Genomic DNA, 26,958 nt, shown 5'->3' on the forward strand with positions numbered 1-26,958 from the left:
TATAATTAAAAATTTATTTAAAATGGGAACAACACATTTTAGAATTGTTATTTATTTATATATTTTCTTGTTATTTCGATTGCTTTTGACAATTAAAACATAACTGTTAACGCACTTCATTAAACACAAATGGAAATAATACGAACGCCTTTAAAGGGGCTTTTTCACGTTTTGGTAAATTGACAAAATTAAAAAAAATCGTTTCAGATTCGCAAATTTTCGTTTTAGTTATGATAGTTGTGAGAAAATAGTAATACTGAACATTTCCCATGCTCTAAAATATCCATTATATGCATCTTTTGACGGTTTGAAAATCTGAACATTATAAGCGTTGCAACGCGAAACGATTGAATAATTGGGAAAGTTCATTTGTTGTCGTTATATTTTGTGAAACTACAAGGATTGCTTATATAAAGTAAAAAAAATACAACCACTCAAAGCATGAGCACGGATGGCCGAGTGGTTTAAGCGGAAGACTTTTTACTCCAGGACTCCAGGGGTCAGTGGTTCGAGCCCAGTTGAGGGTTACTTTTTTTCCTTTTTTAAATTGTATTACTGTTTTTTTAACTGGAGATTTTTAGGTCCAATGTTTAAATATATCAATATAAAGCATTTAATGACAAACTTCAATACATGCCGAAATCTGTGAAAAGGCCCCTTTAAAGTGATATAATGGGCATATAACAGTATATAGGTGTCTATCGCAACCGTTGTTTTTTATTGATGTTTTCACTTCATACACACTACTATTTGTTAATGCAGCATCAAAATACTAAAACAATATCTCGGAAAGAAAAAAATAATTCAGTTGAATATCAACCGTACTTTCGTTTTGACAACTGACTGCAGAACTGATTCGATGTACGATGTGAGACTAAATGTAGTTTTCATGCAGATTCGTTCACACGACACAAAGACACAATTTTGTTTTACGGATCATTTCGGCTTAGAGGACTGGGTGAGTCATGTAAAATATCGAAATAATATAATTTATATTTTTTATAAACAACTGGTAGAAGATGAGTTGTAGATTTTTGGTCAGTTACCACATTTTAACTAATTCTTTCGACCTGTTAATTCTTTTCAGCTCAATTCAACAGTGAAAAATGCCCATACTGTAATATTACTTTAAAGATTGTTACTTGTACTTTGTCTACTTAATTGTATATGTTTGAATGTTGAAATGATCAATGACCGTTTATATGCCTGTATATATATATATGCTATTCATATCATATTGGTAAAAACTATTTTTAGTTTTAAGCTGCATTGCATATGATTTCATCAGGAATTTATATTATTATTTTAGTAGTTGTCACTACAGTTGGGCATAGGTTTTTGTGAGAAATAGATGCAATGTTGTTGTTGTTTTGTTTTTTATCGAGTGCACCGGGATTGTCTCCCATATGGCCATCGCCCCCAGAAAGACGTGTTAGTTGGTTACGGGGGATAGTGCAAGATACAGGAGACACCCCGTTCCAGAGGTGACCCTGGGTCTTTTTAGTGCCCGGTGTATAGCACCTAGTACACTACACCTCGGTTTAACGTCTCATGCGAAAGACGAGTGAGTAGGTTAAGTGCAGCGGGGGATCGAACCAGCGATCTCTGGATTGTGAAGCCAGAGTGTTACCACAAGACCACGGATCCGCTACAATGTGATAGGATTGTTTTTTTTATATGAATGGTGAAGGTCGCCTAATAGACGAGTTAACGCGTGACGTCACACGCACCTGCAAAGTTAAGACTCCGCCCACTGGTTGGCAAAAAGAGGTGGAATTCATATAAGCGGTATATGTGTAGCGGTAATATTGAACAATATTTTAATTTTAAAGTTAAAAAGCACTGTATTATTATGATTAAACTGGCTAACATATAAATACACATGTTCCTGTTAATCCGTTTCGGACAAATATCTTCTTTTTTTAATATGTTAAATTATTTATTAAAGCAAATGTTACGTATTTTGGCTTTAATATTTGGCTTGCTCAATATGACTGCTCAATATGCCAAGAGATGACATGGAGGTATCCTAAAGTCTGCCACATGTGGTCTATGAAGGGACCCAATTAAAGTATAGGTCCCTATGTTTATGACACCGGCATGTTTTCTGTGTAATTGTCTGGGCAGTCTCCGATCATAACGAGATAGTATGCTTGTGACGAACAACGGTGCAATTAAACACCTGGTTAAAAATGCTGAAACAAGTGTCAAAATTGGTGTGCACAATTAAATAAAACAATTAGATTTATGAATTTATTTGTTGTGTAACAAGGTAAGTTTGTACAGATATATTAAGGTTAAAATCAGTTACTATATGTTGCGAACAAAAAGCGATCTATTTGTTTTTTGTTTTCATCCTTATTTGTGTTTTTTCATTAAATTTAATTTATTCTAAAAGAATTTCCATTTCTGAAATTTTGTATCTAAAATGGACGTGAAGATGCGTTTAGTAGAGATTTTTGTGGTAACCACATACCGAGCTCGTAGATAGTGTACGTTCCACTCCAGAGCTCGTTTTTAGTAAAAATAAATAATAACAACAATATAATAGTTCCAAAAATGAATTTCCACGCATACTTATGTTTTATTCAGACATAAATAGTAAAATTATATTTGATACAGTTCATGATTATCAATAAAAACGATGATTATGTCAACCTTCTCTATATGAGCTTATATGAATTCCACCTCTTTTTGCCAACCAGTGGGCGGAGTCTAAACTTTGCAGGTGCGTGTGACGTCACGCGTAACTCGTCTTAGACGAGTTAATTGTTATTGTTTACATTCGGGATTTTCCGCGCATGCGCGCTAACTGGTTGGCAAAAACACTGGTTACAGTCACGTAAAACATGTATAAAGGGCTTTTGTTTAGTCAATTAAACCATAAAAAATCCGAAATAAACATAACAACTCTTAAAACAATAGTGCAAATATATCATATTTATAGTACCAATAGATGTATATTCATATATATAATTTCCTCTTTATAAAAATACAAATTAGTTATTAGCACCAGAGTAAACGTGATCGGAAGACTAATACTGACAATACCACACAACAAAACAATAAATTAGCCGTATTCATTTTTATAGTAAGACTTTAAACAAGGGCTGTTTGTAAAACATGCATGCCCCCCATATGGGCTCTCAGTTGTAGTGACAGCCATTTTGTAAATATGTTGTTTTGTCACTGTGACCTTGACCTTTGACCTAGTGACCTGAAAATCAATAGGGGTCATCTGCCAGTCATGATCAATGTACCTATGAAGTTTCATGATCCTAGGCATAAGCGTTTTTGAGTTATCATCCGGAAACCATTTTACTATTTCGGGTCACCGTGACCTTAACCTTTGACCTAGTGACCTGAAAATCAATAGGGGTCATCTGCCAGTCATGATCAAACTACCTATCAAGTTTCATTGTCCTAGGCATAAGGGTTCTTGAGTTATCATCCGGAAACCATTTTACTATTTCGGGTCACCGTGACCTTGACCTTGTGACCTGAAAATCAAAAGGGGTCATCTGCGAGTCATGATCAATCTACCTATCAAGTTTCATGATCCTAGGCATAAGCGTTCTTGAGTTATCATCCGGAAACCGTTTTAATATTTCGGGTCACCTTGACCTTGACCTTTGACCTAGTGACCTCAAAATCGATAGGGGTCATCTGCGAGTCATGGTCAATCTACCTATCAAGTTTCATGATTCTAGGCATAAGCGTTCTTGAGTTATCATCCGGAAACCATTTTTCTATTTCGGGTCACCGTGACCTTGACCTTTGACCTAGTGACCTGAAAATCAATAGGGGTCATCTGCGAGTCATGATCAATCTACCTATCAAGTTTCATGATCCTAGGCATAAGTGTTCTTGAATTATCATTTGAAAACTATTTTACTTTTTCGGGTCAGTGACCTTGACCTTTGACCTAGTGACCTCAAAATCAATAGGGGTCATCTGCGAGTCATGATCAATGTACCTATGAAGTTTCATGATCTTAGGCCTAAGCGTTCTTGAGTTATCATCCGGAAACCACCTGGTGGACGTACCGACCGACCGACAGACCGACCGACCGACCGACGGACCGACATGTGCAAAGCAATATACCCCCTCTTCTTCGAAGGGGGGCATAAAAATGATATTTAAAAACTTATAAAACATATATTAATTTGATTATAACTATTATAACTATAAACGGTGCGGATATTGTTATTGCTCATCAGCGATCGAAAGTGTATTATAAGAGGCGCGTTTAATCAATTATAAAACAAAACCATAAAAAACGGAATACATTACAATCGTTAAATGTTGTGTTAATTTTCTTTTCCATAGAATGACATTTCGTTTCGTTTCCATTGAATTACAATATTAATAAATTTTAATATATAAATGGAAATAAAACCTGCATCTTGTGCAAATTGAACTGTCTTTGCATGTATATTGAAGTCTCTTAACAAGTAATAAGGAGTGATACATGTAACAATCTAGCATTTTATGATAAATATATATATATATTTAATTTATTTTACGCAAATATTGTTTATCCATTGTGATTGCTTGGTTTCATGATGGTGTTACGTGCACTGCAAGAACGTACAATCTTCACACTAAAGTGCCGAGTTTACATTTGCCGGTACCCGCGTTAAATACATCAATTGTGTAGCAGTTCTATTGAACAATATTTTAAATTTAAAGTTATAAAGCACTGTATTATTAATCCGTTTCGGACAAAAATCTTGTTTTTTTTAATATGTTAAATTATTTATTAAAGCAAATGTTACGTATTTTGGCTTTAATATTTGGCTTGCTCAATATGACTGCTCAATATGCCAAGAGATGACATGGAGGTATCCTAAAGTCTGCCACATGTGGTATATGAAGGGACCCAATTAAAGTATAGGTCCCTATGTTTATGACACCGGCATGTTTTCTGTGTAATTGTCTGGGCAGTCTCCGATCATAACGAGATAGTATGCTTGTGACGAACAACGGTGCAATTAAACACCAGGTTAAAAATGCTGAAACAAAAGTGTCAAAATTGGTGTGCACAATTAAATAAAACAATTAGATTTATGAATTTATTTGTTGTGTAACAAGGTAAGTTTGTACAGATATATTAAGGGTAAAATCAGTTACTATATGTTGCGAACAAAAAGCGATCTATTTGTTTTTTGTTTTCATCCTTATTTGTGTTTTTTCATTAAATTTAATTTATTCTAAAAGAATTTCCATTTCTGAAATTTTGTATCTAAAATGGACGTGAAGATGCGTTTAGTAGAGATTTTTGTGGTAACCACATACCGAGCTCGTAGGGTATACGGACCATGGACCATACGGACCAGATTAGCGGACCATACGGCCCAGATTTGCGGACCATACGGCCCACATGATTCTTTACGTCATGTACATTATTCTAAAACACGAATACACTACAATACTGTGCTACCATTGTACTATGAATGTGTTAAAAATCAATACACGCTAGTATGTCTATGTCGACAGAATATATTTTAATAAAGTTGTAAATTAATACTTATTAAATTTAAAACATGCCGCGTGGTAAAAACAGTAATAAAAATTCATAACATAATTATTAAATTTAATACATGCCGCGTGGTGAAAAACGGCAATAAAAATTCATAACATAATTATTAAATTTAATACATGCCGCGTGGTGAAAACGGCAATACAAATTTATAACTTAATTATTAAATTTAATACATGCCGCGTGGTGAAAACGGTAATAAAAATTTATAACATATTTATTAAATTTAATACATGCCGCGTGGTGAAAACAGTAATAAAAATTCATAACATAATTATTAAATTTAATACATGCCGCGTGGTAAAAACGGCAATAAAAATTTATAAGATAATTATTAAATTTAAAGGGGCCTTTTCACAGATTTTGGCATATTTTGAAGTTTGTCATTAAATGCTTTATATTGATAAATGTAAACATTGGATCTTAAAAGCTCCAGTAAAAAATCATGAATAAAATTAAAAAAAGGAAAAAAAGTAGCCGGTACCAGGGCTCGAACCAGTGACCCCCGGAGTCCTGGAATTAGTCTGAAGTAAAAACGCATTAGCCCTCTCGGCTATTCCGCCGGATAAACACTGTTTATGTATTTTATACCTTATATAAGCAATCTTCGTAGTTTCGTAAATTTAAACGACAACAACAGAACTCTCTAAATTATTCAATCGTTTCGCGTTGCAACGCGTTATAATTTTTAGGTTTTCAAATCGTCAAAGGATACATATAATGGCTATATTGGACTATGGTAAATGTTCAGTAATACTGTTTCCTCACAAATAACATAACTAAAACGAAAATTTGCGAATCTGAAACAACTTTTTTCAATTTTGTCAATTTACCAAACCGTGAAAAGATCCCTTTAATACATGCCGCGTGGTGAAAACGGTAATAAAAATTTATAACATAATTATTAAATTTAATACATGCGCGTGGTGAAAACGGTAATAAAAATTTATAACGATTATAATTGCAATAGGGGTATGACACTCGAATAAGTGGCTCGTACGTTTGTATATTGGATACGCCCTATTTATGACACCTACTGATTGATCTTATCTATTACAGTAATTGATAATATACCCTAATGGATTAACACGTGTGTAAGTACCAATTAAAGATAAAGTGTGATAATCGTTATAATTGTATACAACAACGGCTTATGTTTGCACATCTGGTGCGCTATTTATAACATAAATATTGATTGATGTTGATGTGACAATCGTTATTATTGAAGACAATATAAATATCAAGTATGGACATGGTCGTACCATATTCGATGAAAAATGCCTGCGCCTCCGTGTTTATTTTGTTTAAGGAGACATATTTGATAACTAATGCTATTTTCAGTATGGTTTATTTTCAGTTAGTATTGTTTGTTTATTAATCTTTCAGATGTTGCAGAAAGTGAACACTCTTCTCAGTGAACGGAAAGTAACAACGTTCGTTGTTGACTTTGAGGCCGGTCTGTGGCAGGCTCTGCGCCAAGTGTACACGGACCCCGATATCAAGAGCTGTGCCTTCCACTGCGGCCAGGCATTGTGGCGGAAGTGCCAGGAGATTGGTCTCAGTACGGCGTACGAGAGTAGAGATCGAGTGTATAAATTGCTACGGAAGTGCTTCGCGCTCCCTCTTCTGCCACCAGCCGACATTCGTCCCGCGTTCGGAAAAATCAAGGAGAAAGGCCAAAGTGAACAACTAGCCCCCTTCTACGCCTATGTTGAAAACACGTGGCTGACGAACAACATATGGGCAGTTGAAAACTGGTCGGTATACGGAAGATCCGTGAGGACGAACAACGATGTCGAAGGCTGGCACAACCGCCTTAACCGGAGGGAGAAGAAAGGAAATCTCGCGTTCTACCTGCTAATCACCCTGCTGTTTGACGAAGCGAATGAAGTACCTATGCAGTGCAAACTCCTCAAAGAAAAGAAATTGCAGCGGCATCAGAGTCGGCAAACACGTGCCACACAAGGGCGTTTGTGCGCGGCTTGGGACCGGTACGGGAAAAAAGAAATTAGTACGAGTGAGCTTCTAAATGAGTGCTGTACACTGTATGGACCTGTGTAAATGTGTACGTGTGTTTGTTTGTTTGCTAGTGTGAACGATTGAGTGAAAATGTATATATCTGTTTGTTTTATTGTATATAAAATATATTTGTTTGATTGTATGTATGTAATACAGCTTTGTTCCTGTACCTTCGTTTGCTCACATTTCACAAGATTGCTATAAATGTTGTTTTTTGTTGTACATATATATGTATTTGATTAGAAGTGTTCTATATATATGTGCCTGAAATTGTTTTTTTATTTGTTGTACATATATTAGTATTTGTTGTGTATTTTGGATGTCGATATTATATTAACAAACAATAAAGGAATTTACTAGGGTATCCATAGTTGTGTCCTTACACGCTGAAATAATATAAAATATGCTTGAATGAAAATGAAATACTATAATTTTAATATGTTCTTAAATTTATTCATAAAATATTTAAAGGAACCCTAAAGAAATATTAATTAAGATATGGTCCGTATGCTTTGCAAATCTGGGCCGTATGGTCCGCAAATCTGGGCCGTATAGTCCGCAAATTTGGGCCGTATAGTCCGATAATCCTTACACGATGAAATAATATAAAACATGTTTGAATGAACATGGAATACTACAATTTTATTATTTTCTTAAATTTATTCATACAATATTGAAGAAACACGAAAGAAATATTAATTAAGACATGGTCCGTATGCTTTGAAAATCTGGGCCGTATGGTCCGCAAATCTGGGCCGTATAGTCCGATAATCTGGGCCGTATAGTCCGATAATCTGGGCCGTACGGTCCGAGAATCTGGGCCGTATGGTCTGGGCCGTATGGTCCATGGGCCGTATGGTCCCTAATCCGCTCGTAGATAGTGTACGTTCCACTCCAGAGCTCGTTTTTAGTAAAAATAAATAATAACAACAATATAATCGTTCCAAAAATGAATTTCCACGCACACTTATGTTTTATTCAGACATAAATAGTAAAATTATATTTAATACAGTTCATGATTATCAATAAAAACGATGATTATGTCAACCTTCTCTATGCGCTTATATGAATTCCACCTCTTTTTGCCAACCAGTGGGCGGAGTCTAAACTTTGCAGGTACGTGTGACGTCACGCGTAACTCGTCTAAGACGAGATTATTGTTATTGTTTACATTCTCGATTTTCCGCGCATGCGCGCTAACTGGTTGGCAAAAACACTGGTTACAGTCACGTAAAACATGTATAAAGGGCTTTTGTTTAGTCAATTAAACGATAAAAAATCCGAAATAAACATTACGACTCTTAAACAATAGTGCAAATATATCATATTTATTACCAATAAATGTATATTCATATATATAATTTCCTCTTTATAAAAATACAAATTAGTTATTAGCATCAGTAAACGTGGTCGGAAGACTAATTACTGACAATACCACACAACAAAACAATTAATTAGCCGTATTCTTTTTTATCGTTAAGACTTCAAAAAAATAATATTTCAAAACTTATAAAACATATATTAATTTGATTATAACTATAAACGGTGTGGATATTGTAATTGCGCATCAGCGATCGAAAGTGTATTATAAGAGGCGCATTTAATCAATTATAAAACAAAGACATAAAAAACGGAATAAATTTGTTTTGCCGCAATGCAGACAGATTAACCCGTTGACAAAAACAACACACGCAAGTCGCTTTGGTAGTGTGTTTCCACGTCATAAAGGGTAAAAAGCTACAACAGAAATAAAAAAGACATTCAATGACCTGAATATATCATAAGATGTACTTAATGTTTCACCATAACATCATTATCATCGTGAAAATAAGACACATGTAATTCGCATAACGTTTTAAATGACCATATGGTCTTCCGTAGTTTTAGCAAACGAACAAATGGAACTAGGGCTGTCACGATTCACCGGTATACCGGTATATCGCGGTGCATGTCGTGAAAAAAATCGCACCGCGGTACGGCGTTGCCGCACCGGTTTTTTTAATATTATTATATTAACACAGATATAAATACATTACATAATTATTTTGATATAGATATCGTTTTGAAAAATGTAGAAGCGATTCAAAAGGGCTAAATAAATAATCCGTTAATATCCAGGTCAAGCAAGCGCTTCCACTTGTAGATGTTTAACTTTCACGTTTAAAATACGGCGATGTATGGGTCCGTACCTTTTTTGGAATTAGGGACAGATTTCATTTGCAAATAAATTCATAATTATCAAAAAAATGTTTATTCTATTTCTTATTTTCTTTCTTTAGTATACGATCGTTCAAAGCATGGCACTTCCGAATCATGTTATCTTAAGATTCTGAATAAGTCGAGGAAGAGTCAGAACGCTACGGATTTTCAATACTGGGCCCGCTGACTCCGCATTTTGAACATGCCCTTGAAGCGTTCGATTTACACAGATCGTAGTCACAGCTATTGTTAACAACATGGCGGACATTTTAGAAAAAGACGCGAACAATAACAATGACTACTTCTATCAAGTTTATTACAGTTTCTTTTACAGTTTCTAGTCATACTATGATACCAGTGTTTTCTGATTATTGAGTTTAATAAAGTTTGTAAAACTTGTTATTCTGCTGTTTTCTTCACAGATAAATATTCTATAAAATATCGCGGTACGTACCGCGATACAGTGTTGCCGTACCACGATATACCGCGGTACGCTCACGGCGTATCGTGACAGCCCTAAATGGAACTGGCCTATTGTGAATCAATTTCCAAATTTACAGCATAGAAAATGAACGAAATCAATGCCACAACAATACACATATTGTAAAATGCACTTACATCGTGAGGGAGAAGCAGTTTAAACAAATTTCGTTGACTTTAACAACCCGGGAAAAACTGTGTTTATAATGACAATATTACTACTAAGGGACACAACTTCTCAATTAGAATGCACACAAACTACGCCGCACAATAAAATCACAAAGCGTATGCAGCACACTTCCCGTCTGATGTCTACCTGACATCACTATTTACTTACTACAAAATAGTATAGCAAATCAAATCAAGTTCAAACATTGCAGGAATGTACAAAAATGATTACAAACAGCATTACAAAAATACATTCAAACAAAACATGAACATCCAGATAATAACAACGATATACGAAAAGGCACTTTGTATGAAATGGGCACAAATAATATCATATTGGGCAAAACAGTTACGTTGGTTCAAACGTCTATTCACGTTATGCAATACAAAACGTGTGTATCAACTGAATTATTCCACAAGTAGAACTAATTCACAAATGGGACGAGTATAGGTCACAATCTTATTGTCAATACAAGCGCGAACTTCTGCTTTGCAAACAAGTCCATCTTCACTTTTGATCGCATTCACGATAACTGCAAGAGGCCAATTGTTCCTATGGGACTGTTGGTTCTTCATCAGGACGACGTCACCTTCCTTTAAGTTCGGTTGATGTTCGTGCCACTTACGACGAGTCTGCATATTCTGGAGATTACCCTCGCGCCAACGTTTCCAGAAAATGTCAGATAGGCATTGAACATGTTTCCATGACGCTCTGTACATGTCCTTCAAATTGAAGCTATCAAAGTTCACTGTCTCGTTGTCCTGCTTCCAAGTCAAGAGCGAGGCCGGTGTGAGTATAGTAGGATCATTAGGATCGGTGGACACAGTCGTGATTGGCCTGGAGTTGATGATTGCGCATGCTTCAGCCAAAAATGTCGTTAAGACATCGCGTGTCAAACCTTTTTTTTCTTCCAGGAACATCGCATCTAAAAACCTTCGCGTGATTCCAATCATACGTTCCCAAACCCCTCCCATGTGAGAAGAGTGCGGGGCGTTGAAGATCCATGTTGACCCACTGTCGTACAAGTGCTTCTTAATGATGGGATCCTCAACATTGATCGTCTCAATCTTCAATTTGTCCGCTGCGCCAACAAAGTAAGTGCCTCTGTCAGAGCGATACACCTTAACAGGTCCACGGATCGAGACAAAGCGGCGTAGCGCATTGATAAACGCTGAGCTACTGATCTCTTCCACTACCTCGATGTGCACAGCCCGGGTGGTAAGGCATCTGAAGAGGATAGCCCATCTCTTGCTGTTGGCAGCACCTCCGCGTGTCTTCCTGGTGACAATCCCCCAAGGCCCAAATGTGTCCACGCCAACCGCTGAAAAGGGTTGGCCAGGGGTTACTTGATCAAGTGGTAAGTCAGCCATTTGTTGGTGTAGCATCGGTCCTCGAAGTCTTCTACACTTCACACAACCATGAATGACTGCGGAGACAGTTCGTTTGCTCCCCATTATCCAATAACCATTTCCTCGAAGGGCACCTTCTGTGATCAGTCTACCCTGGTGCTTCACTTTCTCGTGAAAGTAACTACAAGCAATGTCGCGATGTGACCTTTAGGTACAATACTTGGGTTGGTTTCAGACACACTGAGAAGTTTAGTGGCCTTGTTCAGCCGACCACCAACCCTCAGAAGACCGTAATCATCTATGAAAGGTGACAGGGTAAGTATCGTGCTATCTGTAGGCAAAGGCGTTTATCGTTGAAGACATTTGATTTCCCGTTCAAAGCTTTCATGTTGTACTTGTTTCAGTAAGATCATTTCCGACTCACGATGGCGGTCAACTGTCTTGTAGGACTCGCAATAATGCCAGCCATAGCATGAGCCTTCTCTTTTGAAGCTCTTTGCAATGTGTGTAAGGAATGAGATAGCTTTCCCAAGCACACTCCGACTCGAAAACCTTTCATAGCGCTTAGTGTCCAACCCCGAAATGTTAGTAGCCTTCACATGGACTTCACATCTAACCTCCTTGTCGAAGTCCGGGTCTACCATAGGAAACATCTTCGGTTCAATGCCTCGCATACACATCTCTTCTACTTCTGGTGAAGCGTGAAGCCAGACATCTAGTCGCGCCTCAATATCTGCAAGTGCGTAGCGCGTAGCACTGTCAGCAGGATTGAGGTGAGTTGGTACGTAGTTCCATTGCGCGGGATTTGTGCAACTGCGAATACATTCTACTCGGTTCGCTACGTAGGTGTAAAAGCATCGAGTGTCATTCGCTATGTAGCCCAAGGTTACCTTGCTGTCGGTATAGAACTTTACAACCGATGGCTTTACATCCAAGTTTTCTGTCACTAATTCCCATAACTCAACCGCAAGGACCGCTCCACAGAGTTCCAGCCGAGGTATGGTGTGTCCCAATGTAGGCGCAAGCTTTGCCTTTCCAAGAACAAAGGCAAACCGCGAACAGCCATCCGTTGTTTTGGCACAGAGGTAGGTCACAGCAGAAATGGCCTTTTCTGACGCATCGCTGAAGATATGTAACTCGATATCTTCTGAAAGGTCAAGGGATCTATCCAGGTACAAACGTGGTACTTAAATGTTTCTGAACGACGTCAGTGACTGTGCCAATTGTTGCCAGGCTTCCTTGTGGTCTGGTGACAATGGCGAATCCCAATCAGTCACATTGGTCGTGGTCTCACGGAGCAATATCTTTCCCATGATGGTGAAAGGAGCCAAGAAACCCAGAGGGTCATAAATGCTATTGACCGTGGATAACAAACCTCGACGAGTGAACGGTTTGTCAAGTTCTGGTACGTCAAACACAAATGAGTCAGTTTGAAGATTCAACCCTAGTCCCAAACTTCTTGTGATTGGTAGGGTGTCAGTCTCGAGATCAAGTAATTTGAACTTTTTTCCAAGGTCTTCTGGCTTGAAAGCTTCCATGACTTCTTTGCTTTTAGAAGCTATTTTGTGCAGGTGAAGCTTTCCTTCTTCTTGTAAGACCTTCTGTGTTCTTTGCAACAGATCAATTGCTGCTTTAGCAGTGGACAGAGACGTCAATCCGTCGTCGACATAGAAATCTCTGCACACGAACTGCTTGACCTCAGAAGATCTATCATATTTCTCTACAGTCTTTCTAAGTCCATACGTCGCTACAGCGGGCGACGGTTTATTTCCGAAGACGTGTACGCACATGCGGTATTCAATAATAGGACGTTCTGGTTCGTTATCTTTATACCAGAAGAACCTTAGGTAGTCTCTGTGTTCTGGTTTCACGAGAAACTGGTAGAACATTTGTTCTATGTCAGCAGTGATCGCATATGCATTCTTTCGGAAGCGCATCAATATACCCAACAGACTGTTCACTAAATCTGGACCTGACAAAAGAACGTCGTTGAGGGAAAAACCCTTATAAGGCGCTGACGAGTCGAAAACTCACCTAATCTGATCTGTTTTTTTCGGATGGTACACTCCGAAGAGTGGCAAGTACCAACACTCTGAAGTTTCAGCGAGAGTAGGGGCTTTTTCGGCAACACCGCTGTCAAGGATCTTCCCCATGAACGTGATCATATGATCCTTCTTCGTAGGATCGGTACCAAGGGAACGATGGAGAGACTGGGCGCGTTTCATCGTTCCTGTTGTTTGGCAACTCGGGTCTTAGATTACGAAAAGGTAAAGGTGCTATCCAATGTCCATTAGAGTCTTTTTCGAATCCACTGTTCATCAGTTGAACAAACTTTCACCGAAAATCCGGTCTTATTATCATACTTAGTTCTCTTAAAGATCTCATCATCCACGCCATTTTCCGTGTCACATATCTTAAAATTGTTTCTACACGGCTCAAATATGGTTGACCGACCGTCTGTAAGCACATGAGTTTTCTTCACATTTAGCATGGTAGGTTTGTGGACCCTTCCAATGCAAACCTCCCCAACAATAGCGCAACCAAGCTTCAATTTCTGAGCCATTGGGGTGTCCGGCGGTCCTACAATTTGGTTTTGAATCTGATGCGCCTCAATGAGATCACGACCAATAAGGAGTTGGATATTTGCTTCGTCATCCAACTCGGGTATGTGTTCGGCTATCCTTCTTAAGTGTGGGTAACACTTTGCCACTTCGGGAGTCGCAATTTCGGATCTTTCGTTTGGCATTTCTTCGCACTCTGTCATGGTTGGTAGTGCCAAAGTATACGTTTTGTCCCATGACTGAACTGTGTATCCGTTCGCGCGTCTGCCAGACAAATGTACACTCCCGGAACACGACGCCAAGGTGTATGGCACTGAATCACTGCAGTCTCTAAATGTATCTAATAAACCGCCTTTCACTAATGTCCGGTTACTTTGATCGTCGATTGTGGCATACACATTAAGGGTTAAAATCAGTTACTTTATGTTGCGAACAAAACACGATCTATTTAATTGTTGTTTGTTTTCATCCTTATTTGTGTTCTTTCATTAAATTTAATTTATTCTAAAAGAATTTCCATTTCTGAAATTTTGTATCTAAAATGGACGTGAAGATGCGTTTAGTAGAGATTTTTGTGGTAACCAAATACCGAGCTCGTCATTGTGTCACACCGGTCTTACTGACAATAACGTAGTGACGTCACCATTTATGTATAGAATGCCGAGCTCGTAGACGTAGATAGTGTACGTTCCATTCCAGAGCTCGTTTTTAGTAAAAAGAAATAATAACAACAATATAATGTTGTTCCAAAAATGAATTTCCACGCATACTTATGTTTTATTCAGACATAAATATTAAATTATATTTGATACAGTTCATGACTATCAATAAAAACGATGAATATGACCTTCTCTATATGCGCTTATATGAATTCCACCTCTTTTTGCCAACCAGTGGGCGGAGTCTAAACTTTGCAGGTGCGTGTGACGTCACGCGTTAACTCGTCTAGGTCATTAAATGAAAGTCAACTTGTAATCGGGTTTTCGGGTTTCAAGGAATACAAAATGATGTCAAATGCGAAAACAAGTTTGCTTGAGTGTCCAGTTTGCAAAACTAGGTAAAAATCAGTATTGAAGAAAGATTTTCAATTGCAAATGCTAAACTGCACTTTCAGTTTTTGTTTATTGGCTTCAAGCCTTCATTCAATAGTGACTTATACAGATCTTAAAAGTGTGACAATTTTAGCCTACCTCTTTACTACATAAAGCAGCAAAAATTATCGAAGGCTCTGGGAGTCTGTTTATTCGGAATAAACTTTCCCTGTGCGTTTTTTTGACGGTTCTGCTCTGCCCATTTTAAAGGGGCCTTTTCACAGTTGTTGGCATGTTTTGAAGTTTGCCATTAAATGCTATATATATAAATGTAAACATTACATTTTAAAAGCTCCAGTAAAAAATAAAAAATAAAATTTAAAAAGGGAAAAAAAAGTAGCCCGCAGCAGGGCTCGAACCAGTGACCCCCGGCATCCTGAAGTAAAAACGCAATAGCCAACAGAGCTATTCTGCCAAGCATACATAAGATCCGTATTTTATACATCATATAATCAGTCTTCGTAGTTTCACAAATTTAAACCATTAACGACAACAACAGAACTCTCCAAATTATTCAATCCTTTCGCGTTGCAACGCTTTAGAATTTTTAGGTTTTTATATCGTCAAACGATGCATATAATGGCTATATTAGACCATGGCAAATGCTCAGTATTACTATTTTAAGTGAAAAATAGAAAAATATACATGTTTAATACTTCACTCTATATTTTAATATGTATTCCTGGACATAACAACAAAACCTGCATTAAAATCGCTAATGTTTTGCCTCATACTGGCGAGACTTAAACTCACTAAGCTGCATGTAGTAATCAGTTTCCTGTACACCGTTTCTCATAATAACACCCCTTCTGCTTGGTTGCTTAGCTTTGTTACTATGCACATGTTCTTTTTATGTAAATAATTTTTTAATGGAAAAACAAAACTCTTGATCATGTTTCTAATTGGATAGACCTACTAATAAACCAAACACAAACTAACACAATTATGTGTAATCATAATATCAGTCTGGAATAAACATGGCCTATTTTCCAATGAAAACCGGAAATCATGAGAAAGATTGTTGTAATAGTCATTAATAAACAGTAAATAAATTAAAAATTCTAAAAATGGAAAAACATTTACTGTCCAGCACTTCTTGAAAGGTTTTGGCCAAAGGCACAATACAATGACGATGGCCGATTCTATGAGAATAAGGGATACACTATTTCTTTTACCCACAAAATCAAATCCATTTGAAAGTTGTATTAATTGCATGCTAAACGGTCTTTAACAAGCTCATGCATTTCACTTACCGGTATAGCTAGTTGATAACAAAAATAAACAACAACTGCAACACAACATCACATCAAAGGACACAAAAATGTAAATTTTATGATATTGACAAATTAAAGAAACTGCAAGATTGAATACTGACCAGGTTGATTCTCAATCTTGTTGTTATTAACAAAGATCTCGGCATTCTGTTTGAGCCTGTGAGAACAAAAACAAAGAAATCACTATCTAGACCTACACAGATTTTTAAAAGTTTCCATTTGCATGCAGGTGATATTGCAAATTTTAAAATGCACAAGTTGAAACATATTATTTTGCTTATGATACCCTTTGATATCTTATCAAAAGCTGTACTACTTGATTTGACATTTGTCTTTACTCCTCTTTCAGCCATGTGCCAATTAAAAGTCCCATTGAAAATGGTGTTTGTGCTTCAACATGTTTGTACTGTGGGCACTTCTTCAAGTTCAAGGTCACCACTCCTGTAAGGTCAGAGGTCATTTTAAAAGTAAATGGCAAAGAATATACAGGTATGTTTTGATACATGTTTATTAATATCAAGCCAATTTATCAAATTTTGCCCAAAAAGCTTTCCCTTTGATTTGTGAGAAAGTGCAACATCATAAAAGAAAATATAAGTGCACAATCATTTCTAATTTATCATGTTAATAAGCAACCTGGCAGTTTTTCTCAGCTTTTAGCTCACCTTTTGTCTGCTGTTATTCGTTAAAAATTGTTGTGCCTTGCAAACATTTACCCCATGAACACTTAACTCCAGTCCAAATTTATAAGACAGTCTTTATCATGTCTTTTCACAAAATTGTGTCCCACTGATATTTTTGCAGAGTTTGAAACTGGGCTACTTATGTCACCACATCAAACTTAAGAAAATTTGTATGAAAAGTCTACAGGCCAAATTTATAGAACAATCTGCATTGAACTTTGTCAGCAAATTTACCCCAATTAATTTCTCTGCCTAGTTAAAAAGTAAGTAATGTGGGATTAAAAACAAGGTCTTTAGGTCAAATTTAAGATAATGCTTGTTAATACTAGAGGTCATGTTTATTGCCCAGTCTTTATAAAGATTGGTCAGAATATTGTCCCCATGATATCTGGGCCAATATGGAAATTTATTTCCATACATTAAAAAACTAGGTCGCTAGGTCCAATTAAAGAAAAAAGTGAACACTATGGAAGTCAAATTAAAAAAAGGAGCTTGTAAACACTGTTGAGGCCTCATTTGTTCCCCAATCTTTATGAAACTTGGTGAGGTTATTTATCCCACTGATATCTTGGCAAAGATTCATACTGGGTTATGTGGGGCAAAACCTAGGTTACTGGCTTAAATTAAAGAAAAAGTGTATTAACACTCTTGAGTTAACATTTATGGCCCAATCTTCAAGAAACTTTGTCTGAACATTTGTTCCCAAGGATGTCTTGACCTAGATCAAAACTGGGTCATTTGTAATCAAATACTATGTTAATTAAAGATAATGCTTGTGCTCTAGAGCCCACTTTTTTTCCTTATCATCATTAATCTTTAAATGTTTGTTTCAAATTTTGACAATTGTAGTACAACATTTTGATTTTCTTCCCTTTCTTCTCATATTTTCTATTGTCATTGCATTCTACATGCAATGTATGTTCGGAAATCAAACACTAGATCTCTCAATGTTAAAGCCTATGCTTTACCTCTACACCGCTAACTTTTCACATAATCGTAGTATAACAATTCAATTCTGAATTATATCCCTTGAATAATCCAACATGTGCTGAAGTAATGTGGTCAGCTCTCTCTTTCCAATAGTTTTAATCGTCTATATGATTCTCAAACATGTTCAGTGAAAGCCAGACCCTTAAACAAGGGTATAATTTGACAAGTTGGCACTCTTATTTAGTCAAAATCATCAATGCCAAGGTTTTGAACCAAAGTTGCATTTTGTAAATCTTCATTTTTAACACAAATTTAAATCAGAGGTGAAAACTATTTTATGTTTGAAAAGTGGTTTCATATTGTTTAATTAAGTCACTTTCCATCTGTTTGTTTAAATCACTTTTTTGTTGGCATTTTTTATCAGCACATGTCAATAATTATTATTATGTAGGTGTTTACAAAGAATTTCATTTGCAACATGTAGTATACATTACAACTCGACTTGTAAAATAAAAAGATTCATAATTGATGACCAGATCTCCAAGAGTTTAATTATGCCCCCCTTCGAAGAAGAGGGGGTATATTGCTTTGCACATGTCGGTCGGTCGGTCCGTCCACCAGGTGGTTTCCGGATGATAACTCAAGAACTCTTGGGCCTAGGATCATGAAACTTCATAGGTACATTGATCATGACTCGCAGATGACCCCTAGGTCAAAGGTCAAGGTCACGGTGACCCGAAATAGTAAAATGGTTTCCGGATGATAACTCAAGAATGCTTAGGCCTAGGATCATGAAACTTGATAGGTAGATTGATCATGACTCGCAGATGACCCCTAATGATTTTCAGGTCACTAGGTCAAAGGTCAAGGTCACAGTGACCCGAAAAAGTAAAATGGTTTCCGGATGATAACTCAAGAACGCTTAGGTCTAGGATCATGAAACTTCGTAGGTAAATTGATAATGGCTGGCAAATAACCCCTATTGATTTTCAGGTCACTAAGTCAAAGGTCAAGGTCACGGTGACCGGAAATAGTAAAATGGTTTCCAGATGATAACTCAAGAAGGCTTATGCCTAGGATCATGAAACTTCATAGGTACATTGATCATGACTCGCAGATGACCCCTATTGATTTTCAGGTCACTAGGTCAAAGGTCAAGGTGACGGTGACCCGAAATAGTAAAATGGTTTCCTGATGATAACTCAAGAACGCTTATGCCTAGGATCATGAAACTTGATAGGTAGATTGATCATGACTCAAAGTTGACCCCTATTGATTTTTAGGTCACTATATCAACGGTCAAGGTCACGGTGACCTGAAATAGTATTATGGTTTCCGGATGATAACTCAAGAACGCTAATGGCTACGATCATGAAACTTCATTGGTACATTGATCATGACTTGCAAATGACCCATATTGATTTTGAGGTCACTAGGTCAAAGGTCAAGGTCATGGTGACCCAAAATAGTAAAACGGTTTCGGGATGATAACTCAAGAACGCTTATTCCTAGGATCGTGAAACTTGATAGGTAGATTGATCATGACTCGCAGATAACCCCCATTGATTTTCAGATCACTAGGTCAAAGGTCAAGGTCACGGTGACCCGAAATAGTAAAATGGTTTCCGGATGATAACTCAAGAACGCTTTTGGCTAGGATCATGAAACTTCATAGGTACATTGATCATGACTGGCAGATGACCCCTATTGATTTTCAGGTCACTAGGTCAAAGGTTAAGGTCACAGTGACAAAAAACATATTCACACAATGACTGTCATTACAACGGAGAGCCCATATGGGGGGCATGCATGTTTTACAAACAGCCCTTGTTGAACTACTTCTTTTTACACAAGGATTATACTGCATTATATTAAATTATATCTATTTATATTAGCTCAGTTGTATAAAAAGCAATAGGCTTATTATGGAAATGAAGCCCATATTGTTGGAAGGAATTAGTACTTGAAGTCTTTGGAAAGAATAGCAGAATGTTCCTTTATTTGGGATCAATCTGGGCACCTCTTACTTGGAAAGCAGTATCCATTTTCACCAAGCCATTGCGCCTCTGTAATGTACCATTGACAATACAAGTGCTATATACATATTAACGTTTTATACACAGTTGACAAGTCCCTTGATCCTGCCACATCCCTGAATGAGTTCCTACGGGACAAGCGTATCTCCATGGGAACAAAGTACATGTGCAAGGAGGGAGGCTGTGGTGTCTGCGTTGTTATGGCAGCATCGGTCAACCCGTCTACCAATGATATAGAAAGGAAAGCTATCAACTCAGTATGTTTGAGCTTTTGAGTTGATTTATTTTGCATAAAAGCATTTGCATGTTTATAATCCATTAAAATATTTTGTCAAACAACCTCGCACAGTAAGAAAGGGCTAACAGTTTATGTTCATCTACTTGATAATTAACCATGATAGTTTAAGCTTAAGAAGAGATCTTATTTGTGTCTTGTTCTGTGCAATTGTATAAAGTGTCATCCCAGATTCGCCTGTAAATTGATTTTTGCTAAGAGGAGACTTTCTGTAAACAAAAAATACCATAAAATCGGAAACTGCTGTCCCTGATTAGCCTGTGCTGACTTCAGAGGCTAATCTGTGGCAACGCTTTACGCACATGCATTAAACCATTTTTCACAGAGCACGGCCCATTTGTTATATGTTTAGCCATTCTAAAAGCTAGGCCTTTAAAGGACTATCGTAAAAAATAGGCTTCGTAATAAAACACAAAGTTTGTTTGATGTATTTAGTCCTTGTAGGTATTATTTAAGAAAATATATCCCCGCATGTTGACATTTGATCTTGTAATTTTGAGTACAAAACCTATAAGAAAACAGTTTTCTTTATGTATTTTTTTTAGAACTACACTGTAACTCCAATATAGCGCGGTCAATGGGGTCCAAGCCGCGAAACAGTGTTATAACGGATCCGCGTTATAGGTTTTGAGCTCATTTACTGCAGGCGCAATAAAAAAAAACAGGTATAGAATAGCCTATAATATAGGTCATGTATATTGCCATGCTGTGTTGACGCAAATACATGCATATAAACCGAATCGTATCAATAACAGTATACATACCGCTTTTCTTATGTGCACATTTATCCGATAATCCAATAAAATTGCAACATCACTTAAAAAATAATAATCTTGAACATTAATGACGAAATATGTTTAAGAAATTCGTAAACACAACTGTACGCATATATGCCATTTTCAGAAGTGTTAAAGAGTACAGTGCATTATGGGGCAGTGCTTTCATTGGACGAGCGACTTTAAATTTAGATTGAATGCAATACGACTCATGTACAAAAAAATGTTTTATTGCGTCATACGCATGCAAAAAACGTGTTTCCCGGGGACTTTCTGATACCGCAAGAATGAAAGTGAAACTCTGTGAGCAATTACCGGTACACTGCGTTCGCATGTAAATAAATCGTCTGCATTATTAATTTCTTATAAACGAACTGAAAGATTAAATGACATAATACTAGAATGATAATGAAATGACAGAAAAAGTTGTTTTATACAGTAGGCAGAATTTTTCACAGCCGCTCATTTAATATCTTTTAATTCAAACTGCAACCATATCAAAGTAAGAATGTTTCAATCGTTTTGAATTACTTTAATGGTATAACTATCCCGCTTGCACTTAACTTATGGAAATTATCGCACTGAACCGCTCTGATGAGGAATACATGTAATAAACACTGACACGCGAGTTTTTCACACCTTTATTGACATTACACCACAGATTAACACCAATAAGCTGTCGGTGTTGTTTAACCTCGAGGCGATTATAATCGGTTCAACGGACGGTTGAATAAAGCAATCAACATGTGATTGCCACCATCTTTGAATTGTCTGAAAATACATGAAGTTGCATAATACGGATTTGAAACAGAAATCAAATGGAAGGTTGGAAAAAAAATGGGATCCAAGCACCCTCCGCGTTATATTGGATTCAGCGTTATAACGGAGCGCGTTGTATTTCCTGATAATAACATCCACATTTATATACTTCACAATTGATATAATTTATTGATTTTTTTTTAAAGCCTGCTTTTAATTGAATCTCAACAAAAATGTTCTTTAGATATCACCATGAGTGACGACCCTTTAAAGCTAATGGTTAAGGCACAAAACTCTTTGACAAAAAGAATTGGGGTTAATATGCCCTCAAGTATTTAACCTTCTCTGAAGTCATGGTTAAAGTAAAAAGCTGATTACTGGGTACTCGTTATACTTTGAATTAAGAATTTGTTTGTTGTGACTAGCAGCGCTCTTACAAAAAAAAATTGGGTTTTGCCACCACTTTTTTTAGCTCACCTGATTGCTCAGGTGAGATTTTCTGACCGGTCTTTGTCCGTCGTATGTCCGTCCGTCCCTCCGTAAACATTTGCTCGTAAACACTCTAGAGGCCACATTTCTTGTCCCATCTTCATGAAACTTGTTCAAAAGCTTTGCCCCAATAAAATCTCGGCCGAGTTCGAAACTGGGTTGTGCCTGGTCAAAAACTAGGTCACTAGGTCAAAAAAAATAAAAAGCTTGTAAACACTGTAGAAGTCACATTTTATGTTAAATCTTCATGTAACTTTGTCAAAATGTTTGTCTTAATGATATCTTGATTGAGTTCAAAAGTGGTTCCTGTGTGTTGAAAAACATGGCTGCCAGTGGACGGGGCAGTTTCCTTATTTGGCTATAGAGAAACCTTGTAAACACTCTAGAAGTCACAATTTTTGCCCAATCATCATGAAAGTTGGTCAAAACATTAGTTTTATTGATTTTTTGGAGGAGTTCGAAAATGGTCCAGATTGGTGAAAAAACATGGCCGCCAGGGGGCGGGGCAGTTCTCTATATGTATATAGTGAAAACATGGGAACACTCTAGAAGTCACATTTTTGGTCCAATATTCATGAAATTTGGTCAGAACATGTGTTTTTTGGATATGACAGTTGAGTTCGAAAATGGTTCGGATCGGTGAAAAAGCATGGCCGCTGGGGGGGGTCATTTTCCTTATATTTATATAGTAATAACAGCTTTTGAACACTATATAGATTATCATGTCAAGGGAAGTAACTGCAAATGAAAAATTATGTTGAAATGACAGAGTTGTCTCCCTTTTTAAAATATTTGTTTTAAGTCCATTCATGATATGAGGCTATTAATAGATGCACCTGTCGATAAACGAAGAAAAGTCCACGGGCGATAACAACGCAATAGGTTACGCTCTCACATACATCTCAATGACGAAGTACAGGTCGTAAATTGAGGCTATTAATAGATTCAGGGAAAAGTTAACGCTTATTTATACTCTCAATTTGTAAAACGTTGAACATAAGTTCAACAATAACTTCAGCGATACAATAGACAAAAACAAAAAAATGTTTCATAATCGCTAAACCCGAATATAACAAACAATTTATAATAATAATCCGGAAAACGTTCTTTGGTTCTCAACAGATAGCGGCGATCTTTTGTATTTACGGGTGCTAGCAACGCAATAGTAGAAGGTTAGTAGAAGGTTTAGCTTGTTTATATTCACAGTTCTCAATACATAGACAGTTGGATATGAGTTCATCACTTTCTACAGGCATACTATAGGCAACCTCGAAAATGCTTTATAATCGCTTAAACCGAAAACAACTAAATATATTATATTAAATATATTTATTACAATAAATATCTTTTAAAAATGTAGTCGGCGTATACGCTGACTTTGAAATAAAGTTTGCAATTTACTTTTCTAAATAAATAAATACAATTAAACAAAAGTTAAACTATTGTGTTGTGTTTTTCACTTGTAAGTTGCATATTCACCGCATGAAATGTGTGTTAGCATTATCTACTCACACATTAGTGCGAGTAGATAGAAAATAAACAACGGGAGAGCACTTCATATGTGTCCTCATATGCCTTGTTATGAGTATCTTTCTTCACTATCGAAATATATCGTATGTTGATATTTGATTGAAACGAAGTTTTCTTTCGACACATTTAAATCACACATCAATAGCGCTGTCATCCGAAAATGGATCTTATGCGTTTCGGCAGGCGTTTGTTAAACCCAACATGTGCTTTTGCGCAGTCAGGCCATAGGCGATGCTGTTCGCTATAAAATCACTCAATATGTTATGTTTCTCCTTACCAGAAGGAGAGATAGCTGAGTGGGCTATTTATATGATGGTTGCATATGGAATAAGACCCATTTTCGCATGACGAGGGTCATTACAAATCTCATTGCGAATTGAAAATGCCACATTTAAGAACAATGCTTTTTGATACAAAATTGAATTCAAAATAGCAAACTTGTTAATAATGGCAGCCTATTCACACATTAAGGAATGATTTCCAGACGTGCTGACCAAGTACGGCAAACATTGTGGTATGACAATTAAACGATTTTCTCTTATCGTGACACTATACTATTTCGCTAATGATTGTTTTCTCATCTTGGAGGCGAAAGTGAAATTCTGCGAGATGGATTATAACGCGTAATTGTAACAGGGCCACAATTTGTGTCGTCTGAGCATACAGGGAGTAGTTCGGAATTCCTTACACTGAACAGTGCTACATCCTTTGAATTGAGCACATACGCAGTGATGAAGCAAAAATTCAGAGGTTGTATCTCGAATCAGCTTATTAAATATTCGAAAATATTCATGCGTGTCTGTTGGCGTTATGTAAAAGTCACTAAGATGAAAACTGAGTAAAACAGCTACGGCTAAAAGCGCATTAGTGCTCTATACCTATGTTTATGTCAGCGTTGTTGACACCGTGTGAACTGCTCAGGTAACAAGTAAAGCATAAACAGCAATGTTTATAATACTTTTATTCCTCCATATACAAGATACGAAGATTATTGTATATTTTGAATTTGTATATGGTGTCAAAAATCAAAGGTTTAGTGCACGGAACTTTCATTATGAATTTATATTCTTGGCGCGATAGTTATTTGATATTAGAAAAAATATTCCTTTAATATGATGGTGACTGCAAATTTCGTATATTAAGTTCTCATTACCATTTTCATCATACTTTCTATGCTTTCAGAACGTCCAAAAAGCATGTTGTTTTTATTATGTCTAAGTTATTTCTGTGAAATAATAAGGATGATAAAAAGTGCACACAAAACTCGACCCGTGTGCTATGACACACACTTTATAAAGTTGAATGGCGTGTGTTCATTTCAAACTTGCGATTGATTTTGAAAAATGAATTGTGTGTTAAATTTTGCAATAGCGAACATCTTCAGTGCCTTCAGCGCTTTGATTATATGTGTTAAATTGTAATATATTGATAAATACATGTTACAATAACACAAAATAGGCAAGATATTGAAGACCAATTTCATAAAATGCAGCAAAGACAAATTAGCGCCCCGAGCTGATGGTGACGAAGATATTTTGTACATATTTTCCTACAATAACCGAAGAATTCGTCTTTTTATTAGGATCGGAGTTAGTGTTCGTGTGCCGAATGAATAGACATCGCTGCAGGAATTTAAAAACAACCATTAAACTAAATTAAGATTCACATCGTACATGCATGACATTCATTCTTGTGAATTCTACTGTACAGACATTTTGGATTTCAGAATTAAATATCTCGCTTATTTCGCTTTTAATACATGTTCTTCTTAAGTTATATTTTAAATTATATTGAAATGTATGACCTTGTTAACACTCTAGAGGTCACATTTATTTTCCGATCATCATGAAACTTGGTCTGAAGATTTGTCCCAATGATATCTTGGATAAGTTCGAAAATGGTTTTTGTTGCTTTAAAAACATGGCCACCAGGGGCGGGGAATTTTTCCTTATATGGCTATATATGGCTTTAGTAAAACCTTGTTAACACTCTAGAGGCCACATTTATTGTCCAATCTTCATGAAATTTGGTCAGAAGATTGGTCTCAATGATATCTTGGATGAGTTCGAAAATAATTATGTTTGCTTGAAAAACATGGCTTTCAATGGGGCGGGGCATTTTTCTTTATATGGCTATAGTATAATCTTGTTAACACTCTAGTTGATTTAATTCAGTTGCCCAATCTTCATGAAATTTTGTCAGTATTATGTACCATTAACTGTTTTATTGAATTTTTCATAACACAGAATTTACATAATTAACAACTGTTTTAGTCATTATTACTTATGGTAAGCCTATCAACTAAGAGAAAGCTTAAATGAAGACAACATGTACACAATTTTGCAGTATCTATCTCCATTGTTTAACCGGCTGAGTCATATTTCCCAATCTATTTTTAGTTCTGCTCTAGAATTTGTTAGACCCCAGATATTGATCATTGCAGTGTGTAACTATTTACCACTCAGCTTACTGACCTTCTCACTTTCCTGTATGCCAGATGTTAATATCAGTGGTCAGTAATAAAAGCTGATTGAACTGTTTGATATATTTTTAGCTCACCTGATTGCTCAGGTTAGCTTTTGTGACCAGTCTTTGTCCGTCGTATGTCCGTCCGTCCGTCCGTTAACATTTGCTCGTAAACACTCTAGAGGCCACATTTCTTGTCCCATCTTCATGAAACTTGGTCAGAAGCTTTGTCCCAATGAAATCTCGGCCGAGTGTGAAACTGGGTTGTGCCGGGTCAAAAACTAGGTCACTAGGTCAAAAAAAGAAAAAC

The 26,958-nt window shown here is 36.6% G+C and overlaps 1 protein-coding gene across 4 annotated transcripts in view; it reads left to right on the forward strand.

Annotated features, from left to right (window-relative positions):
* Positions 1–15,225: 15,225 nt before the first annotated feature.
* Positions 15,226–26,958, forward strand: part of LOC127853640 (xanthine dehydrogenase-like) — a 52,890-nt gene continuing 41,157 nt past the window's right edge. Inside the window, exons 1-3 of one of the 4 annotated variants that reach the window (XM_052388325.1) lie at positions 15,226–15,376; positions 17,034–17,173; positions 20,421–20,590. In XM_052388325.1, the coding sequence (XP_052244285.1) occupies positions 15,324–15,376; positions 17,034–17,173; positions 20,421–20,590 (363 nt within the window). In that variant the 5' untranslated portion in view covers positions 15,226–15,323. Of the gene's footprint in view, positions 15,377–17,033; positions 17,174–20,420; positions 20,595–21,183; positions 21,294–26,958 lie in introns of those variants that run through there. The other 3 variants (XM_052388334.1, XM_052388340.1, XM_052388346.1) reach the window with 3 other exon arrangements.

Source organism: Dreissena polymorpha, chromosome 1, assembly GCF_020536995.1.
Source record: "Dreissena polymorpha isolate Duluth1 chromosome 1, UMN_Dpol_1.0, whole genome shotgun sequence".
Taxonomy (NCBI): Eukaryota; Metazoa; Mollusca; class Bivalvia; order Myida; family Dreissenidae; genus Dreissena; species Dreissena polymorpha.